The 7874-nt window shown below is 43.8% G+C and overlaps 1 protein-coding gene across 2 annotated transcripts; it reads right to left on the bottom strand.

Moving 5' to 3' along the window:
• Positions 1-1892: 1892 nt before the first annotated feature.
• Positions 1893-6209, bottom strand: LOC109480602. Of its 2 annotated transcripts, none has more exons than XM_019782836.1 (7): positions 6071-6209; positions 5826-5973; positions 5305-5457; positions 4598-4720; positions 3992-4190; positions 3235-3395; positions 1893-2569 (listed from the first exon to the last, which is right to left on the bottom strand). In XM_019782836.1, exons 2-7 carry the CDS (start codon positions 5967-5969, stop codon positions 2507-2509), a joined length of 843 nt encoding a protein of 280 aa, XP_019638395.1. In that variant the 5' UTR covers positions 5970-5973; positions 6071-6209; the 3' UTR covers positions 1893-2506. The 2 variants fall into 2 exon arrangements, with proteins under 2 accessions (XP_019638395.1, XP_019638396.1); XM_019782837.1 differs by having other exon boundaries at positions 6075-6209.
• Positions 6210-7874: the final 1665 nt, after the last annotated feature.

Genomic DNA, 7874 nt, shown 5'->3' with positions numbered 1-7874 from the left:
CCACACACACACACACACACACACACACACACACACACACACACACACACACACGAACGCCAACGAAAACATAACCTTCTTGGCGAAGGTAATAATAATGGTTTTGACGTTCCTATTCTTTGGACATGAAAAAAGGGTGAAACAGGAGAGTGAGTTTAGGCAGCTGGGTGACTTTTCGGACAATTGTTTTTCCTGTGGTTATCCTTGTGATAAAGAGCTTGTTCACGTTTACCTGGAATTGTTTTGAGAGGCATGTGGCTAACTTGCAGAGTTGCGGGCAAATCTAATAAAGCCCTCCTTTGAGCGTAACGAAAAACAAGGCTGTCAACCACGATTCCCGTTTAAGGTTGATTGCCTGACAATGTGGTGTCACTGTCAGCCTTAACCTGTACTGTTGATCTGTATCTGCAGCTGTGTGTAGCCGGTGTAATCACCCATCGGTGGGACACACGTGCTTCTCAGGGACTTAACTCCTGTTACACCCGACCTTTGCACATGTAATTGCTGTTATTAGGAAGGAGGAAACAGAAAAGTGGGTTTCGGAAGATGGATGAGTTTTCGGACATGAAACATGTGCAATAGTAATAATAATGAATGGTTTATTGGTCAAACATTACCCGTGCAATCGCAGCCTTTTGTAGCAATGAATTGAAGCAGGGTTTACAATCAAATAATTGACATGATACATATAACCTATTTGCTCCACACGCTCTTGTGAAACGGTGAAGTCTTTGGTATTGCCAGCAGGGTTGATGGTAGGTGTGCGCTCAGGCCAACTTTGGGTTCCCATAGTAACGTTGCGTCATGGTTTACCTGAGCCTGCCATGGGCTAAAAATATGCACTTCATCATAGATTCGGAAGGTGGCAGTTCCCCAAACATACTTAGTTGAACATCTAAAGAGTTTGGGTACTGTTTTTCTGATATTGACCCGGTATTTAATTACTTGTGCATTCCATTTGCAAGTGACTCCATTTGCGACGCATTAGAAATCACAAAAAACTTTCGAGAAAATACACAAATTGTAGACTAGGTGTAACGTTTGATAATTTATACGTATATACAGTACACATTGTGGCATCAGACTCCCCATCATGTTGAGACTTGAGGGCACTACTGTAACCGCCCTCTTTCCATTGTTCTCGTCCACTGGGTGTTTACACTTAGAAGGTCGATAGAACCAGTCGGGCAAGTACGGCGTCACCCGAGCGGTGTTCGGGTTTCATCGTGAGAACTCGGCTGTCTTCGTAAGTCAACTTCAGGTGATTAGTCAAAGAGTTAGAGCACTGAAGCTAGACGTTACCAAGCTATGGGAGGGAGGGGGGATAAATTCGTGAAATTCTTTTTCCTGCATTTAACTTGTATTTGGTCGACATTGCCATCATAAGCTCCTGGGTCTCTCTTTGCTCTCTTCGTGTTTTTCGCTATACTGGCCGATTTACCCAAATAAAACTGACCCAATAGAAAACCTAAAAAAACGCCAGAAATCAAGTCAAAATGCCCGAAACAAACAAACCAACCTTCTACTTGGAGAGTAAAGCAGCGTTACAGTTCATTTTGCATCGTGTGTGTGTGTGTGTGTGTATGGGGGGGGGGTATTCTTGCTTGCAACGATTTGGTGAACTGCTGATGAATTTTGAATTAATCGTAACAAATATCTCCATAGTAGTGCAACTGCCTGTACTGGGATATAGCATTTCACACCTATTCTACTTCCGGGTTGCCATATTAACATTGCGTCACGTTCCTGTCAAGGCCCGAACCATACAGGTGCACTTCTTAACAAAGTCGAAAGGCGGCAGTTTGATCAGGTGTCCCTGTTCTGTACTAAGTAAAGATCTGCCCTGACATCTATGACTGTTTGTAATAGTGAGGCAAAATGACACCATCAAATTGTGCAATGCACTTTTATTGCTGCTACAACTCTTGGGTATACAAAAAGCAAGAAGCGAGCTCATACAGAAGTGTTATGGAAGATGAGTAACATGTAGAATAGGATAACTTGTCACCAATATCTCCAAAATTTGTAGGAATGTCACCATAAACACAGATCCGAAACGGTGAAAAGTTTGGTGTACAGATTCGTTACGTTCATATATATTGAGAATGTTTTATCTCAGTCCTAAAACAAAACACAGGCACTTTGTTGGTCTTTATTGAATGCCTTGTATGGCAGGAAAAGGTCTTTCAAGACAGTTTCTATGTTGGTAAGTCCAAGTTAAAACAATTTAACTAGTCAACAGTGATGAGATCTTAATACTAGTATATTGAGAACGGGATAATGTCTAAAGAAAGATACGTTATGATAGGTTACTACAGACCACTTAGGGAGGTTATGAGTTAACTTGAATAGTAAGAAGTTGCTCTTTGAAAGCTTGATTGCTGAATTGCTATGAGCTATATCTGGACACGTTTTGTGTGTCCCACTGATGCATTTTGCTCCATGACATTTACGCTTGTCAGTTGCCTTACTTGCGGCAAACGCCGGTATTGTCGTAGTGACCACTTTAGAGATTCTGGCAGAAATGACATTGCTGCTTGGTGGTGGCTTCTGGGCAGCACAGGCAAGTCTGCAACGAGGAAACGTGTTACAGTAAGACATCACAACATCTGGAGGCGGAATCCTATCCAACGGTTAACATACAAGGTTAGAGCATTGCAGCCCATATTTCCTAATAACCTGTCCATATCTACGTTGATATACGCATAGGTTGATGTATGCTTGTTGTGCACATGTGCCAGCCCAAATCGTAAGAGGCTAATGAACAAGTTTACTACTGAGTGATTCAGACTAAAACAACACGCACTTTTATCCAGGTATCAATCATAGGTTAGAATATGACAAGATCTAGAAACAACGTTATGAGAGTTACAAGTGTTTCCCATCATCTATCATCATCACCTCCCCCTGCCCAGACCCATGGCTAATATCTAACCCTGATCCTTTCCTTTTAGAAGAGTTAATCGGATGTCATGAAAGTTCAAGTAGTTACGTGTTTAAAGTCAAAACTTTTGATCAAACGCAACAAAAGGTTCTGACTCAGAGCTTTCGAAATCGTTTACCAGATACCTATGACCCAGTGTTGACGTCACACTACAGAGAAGCCAGGTGACAATTCTCACTGGACCAGTCTACTGAAGAAGACCAAAGTACTGATCGAAATCTCTAGGTGAGAACAATCACTTAGGTTCAAGTAAAAGTTTTAACTTTAGACAAGAATCGACTACACGTTACCATGAATACGGTGTCGGTGACGTGGCGTCTGGGGCACTGCGAGTTCCCATGAGCATCTCTAGCACAGGAGACCAGATACTCGCACCCCGCGGGGGAGTACACAACGTACTTTTGCTGGTAACTTCCTCCGTAACGACAGCCGGGCAGCTGTCGTTTGTCGTCTGAAAATAACGTGATGGAGTGCGCATATTAGTATCGCCAAAAGATAAATCATCGATCCATGGCGCCATGCCGCCTCCTCCGAAGACTGACCATAGTCTATTCATAGGTTCAGGGTTCTTTATTGTAAGTTCATGCCCGAGGGCTGGTTGCAAGAGGACATTGAAGACAAGAAGTGGGTGATATGAAACTATATATCTGACATGAACTTCTACAATCTATTAATCTAACTTTCTAGCTCTAATTAAAGTCCGACTTTGAAAAATAAATGGGTCGGTAGACTTAAGCAGTAATACAGGCTTTTGTTGTTTGCTGAGATGTGAAAAACTTGGCAGAGTATTGGAGAATTCTTTTAATAACTTTATTCTTTCAAAATCGTAATGAGAACACTGACAGATAAAATGCACCGTATTACAATAACATTTTCTAGTCACAAGAAGGCCCCCCAAACCGTTCGTGACTGTGTGGTTTAGAGCAACCTGTATCTGTATACAAACATCCACCTTAACTGAAAGTAAAGCCGTGCCTAATTTGATACCAGACAAGGTGTCCGTAGGGATTTGCGGGCTCTTTTACAACAATGGTAATCATCACTTACCTTCTCCAGTCTCGTCCCCACCATCGTCTGACAGAATTTCTGCGTCTTCATCCAGGTGGTCTGCGAAGAAGACCGGGAAGTCGGGCTTGAAGCTGGCGAGAACTTCGGGCAGTACTGAGCGCTCTGCTGCGCCGGTGACGACCCAGCGGTTCTCGTGGACTTCGATGCCGTCTGCGTCCAGGACGGGGTCGTTTTGGCCCTGTAGTTGGCAACCATTCGTGTTTAGCTTGGGCCGACACACGTACGTACACGCATCATAGCACACAAGCATACATGCACACACACACACACACACGCATGCACACACACATACATGCACACACACACACACACACACACACATACATGCACACACACACACACACACACACACACACACACATGCACACACACATGCACACACACACACGCGCGCGCGCGCACGCACACACGCACACACGCACACACACACACACACACACACACACACACACACACACACACACACTTAATATATTTCTAGTCAAACAATATTTCCCTAACAGTGAAAGGATTAAAGAACTGTGTCGGTTTAGTTAAACTAAAAGTGGATGAAAAAACACATTTACAAAGCGGGAAAATGTCTACCTTAAACTGCTTAATGCCTGCCTCCTGCTCCTCAAGACCGCCGGGCTCCCCTTCGTCTTCCACGCGGAGCAGGAAACACTTGGAGTCCTTAGTGTAGCAGTACATGGACGTGCCGGTCTTACCCTGAGAAATGGTATGAAAGAAGTCCTGTTTAGTCACCTAATTCACACGTCTGCAAGGTTGCAAAGGTAGACAGAAGAATTAACTGAATTTTAAGATCTCAAAGCGACAGGGGATGTGCTTGGAAGATGTCGAGAGGGAAGCCCAGAATCGAGCTGGATGGAAGAGGATCATCGGTGGCCTATGCTCCGCACCGGGCCATGGGCCCAAGTAAGTAAGTAAAGGCATTAGGTTTTTTGTTTCCTGACTTGAATATGGTTTAAATTGAAGTTTAGTTGACACAATACTGCACTGCATATTTGGCTACCTTAGCCAAGTTGAAACCCCTAAAATATTTGATGTTGATCAAGATTTTGTGGTTTGCTGTAAAGATCAAACCATTTAGTAACTTTCAGTACTGTTTTATCGCAGTAACTACCAAAAAGGATATTCAAGGAACCGTTATGTAGCTATTATCTAGCTCACCGACTCGATTACTCACTCATTCACTCACCCAATCCCTCATTCACTCACGGAACGGTAGGGGTAGTATGCGTGTCAGCAAAAATATTTCCAGCCTACTGATTATTAAAAAAATCTTCTTTCACCTCTTTGTCTTTGAAGCAGTGACGGATGTCCACCTCTGCCCGCCCGTTGTGCGCAGGCACGTGGAGGGTCTCACAGTTGTGCTCGTCATCAAAGCTGATCGTTTCGGCGAAGACCACGCCGTTCTCGCTCACTTTGACGGTCTCCGTCTCCCCCTGAAAGTAAAGGAACTGACTGTGACCGCAGAACGTTCTCCTATCTAAACAATCTTTTCGCATGGAGTACTTCCGTCTCAGAGATCGCCCCGGGAAATGGCTGCATATCTGAGGTTCCTTTACTTTAAGGTTTAATGCAATACAGTTCAATTGCTACAGTTGCAGGGCCCTTGCAATTGTGCAAAACTTATATCGCGATACTGGTATCATAACTGTAACAAGGAATGACTTACATGTAATATTCTATTTGGCAGTACAGATTAATGATGCATGTTTAGTCTCAATCCGTAGACAGAAATGTCTGGTAAAACCTGGCAGGTCGACTTTTTGGCCGCACATATTTTTCGAGGAAAACAAATATGGCTCACCTCGGCCCTCCTTCCAAGCTCAGACGCCCCGTCGACGGTCTCCAGTGCCTCTCGGAGGGTCTCCAGCAGATTCTCCACCTCCTGTACGGACCTGCCGCAGGCGGCACCGGCCAGGCACAGCACCAGCATAAGGTAGATCCTCATGGTTCTGTGGGGCGAAATAAAACAAGAAAGAAATGGTATCAAAACGAGAACAATTTGTGCCCATGGAACTTACAAGTCAACAGGATCATATACAGTCTTACCTGCCTTTGCTCTTGTCAGAGTGGATACCAAAATGTCGCTCTGTGAACAGGAGACGGGTTGAGAGTAGCCCTGAAAGTGTCGGTGGTTCTGGTGTAGACTCCTACCGCAGCTGTGCCGCTAGAAGAAGTGCGGGGCTTCGGCGAGAGCAAGACTTTTTCAACTTTTGGAGATGTTTCAATTATCTGGGTAAAACTGGAGCTGATTGGTGGATAAAAGACGCACCTTAGAGCGACGTCAATCGTTGCCTAGCAATAAAGGTATTAAATCATAGTCATAAAAAACTCTGTAACGCCCCCCTTGGCCTTAAGCCGAGTTGAACATCACGCATCAAACCCCCTTAAGGTAAATTGAATATCACGCATCAGAACAATTTATCAGCAGCAGAGTTTTCGCACGGCAGTGCTTGGCACCGAGGCAGGCCTGCGTTTGACAGAACTGGTTGCCCATATGTTATCTACATCCAGTTGATGATGTAATAATTATGCGTGCCATGGCAGGACCCAAACTATCCAAGTGCTACTAACCACACAATTCTGGAACAACCTAACCGTTTGGTGCAGTTAGAAATGCTCATGAACTGAGGAGGGTCGAACGTAGGCAGGGTTTTCTCCATTATCCGTCCCTGAAATGTATTTCAGCGCTCGCGAGAAACAAAAAAATTAAACCATTCCACTCAAGAAATTTGTATTTGGTCCATAAACATCTCTGTTGACATTGCAAACCTGGTGTTTGTGTTTGACAGATCCCTTTCCCCAGATATTTTCTACATTCATTTTTTATTACTAAATGCATCCCCAAAGACATACATGTACTAGAATTGTCCCATACAAAAAGGCAACTATTGTTACCTTTTTATGGTTGATGCCATCGGCGATACATTAAGATTCTCACGACCTTCATGACCTGATGACGTGAGATACTGACTTAGCTGCCTTAGGCACATGTGGCTACAATGGTTACATACAAAAGAAAAATGCTAATTGAAGATTGAAGTTGACAAGTTGTTTTCGATTGGTTGATGTTACCTGTGAGACATTAAGATTCCCACGACCTTGCTAGCCTCATTTATTATTAGACACAACGTGTTGACTTGCAATAAAATATGGCAGTACCAGCTTCAAGGGCTGTAAGGAGGGCGGAGACACGTACGTTGAAAGCTGGAGAGAGAGCCCTATATACATGATAGTTCGTTCACGTTAGCTATTGACACTATATTATCACCCTATCGTTTCCAATGATTTAAAATTTTGTATTTTCTCATTGGAAATTAGATGTACAGTCATAACACTGTTATTGGGTGCGCATCCGTTACGTTTATTGGTCATTGGAGATCTATTGATTTCTGGACAAAACCCCTCACGGGGTATAACGTCCAGGGGGGGGGGGGGGCCAGTACCCTGGCGCGACTGGTGGTGGTGGTGCACAACAAAAAAATATATAGTGTGGCAATGTGAACAAAAAATTTAAACTGTGATATAGTATAAAGTATAGTATAGAGATAAAGCTTAGCAACTCTGTACCGATAAAACATAGAGGTAGTATTAGAAATAAACATGCATAAAACATGTTTTGGACGCTGGTCATCTTATGGCTTATAGCTTTTTGCCCAATATAACCCGTATGCAGTCTCCCGTGGATTGGGCGGGTACTCCTCGGGGAAGTTTGAGCTTCTGGCCGCCCAGCTCAGCTGTAGCACACGGAACGAGTTTTACGGGGTTGGTTTTATTCACTGTGCAGATATCCAGTCTTCGTGTTGGGTTCTTTTTCGTGCAGGTTTGACACTTGAGGTTTCCTCGTTTACGG

This window comes from Branchiostoma belcheri, unplaced genomic scaffold (assembly GCF_001625305.1).
Source record: "Branchiostoma belcheri isolate BF01 breed outbred unplaced genomic scaffold, Haploidv18h27 scaffold51, whole genome shotgun sequence".
Classification (NCBI taxonomy): domain Eukaryota; kingdom Metazoa; phylum Chordata; class Leptocardii; order Amphioxiformes; family Branchiostomatidae; genus Branchiostoma; species Branchiostoma belcheri.
The sequence above is the reverse complement of the archived record's forward strand: the minus strand, read 5'-3'. Positions and strand labels throughout refer to the sequence as shown.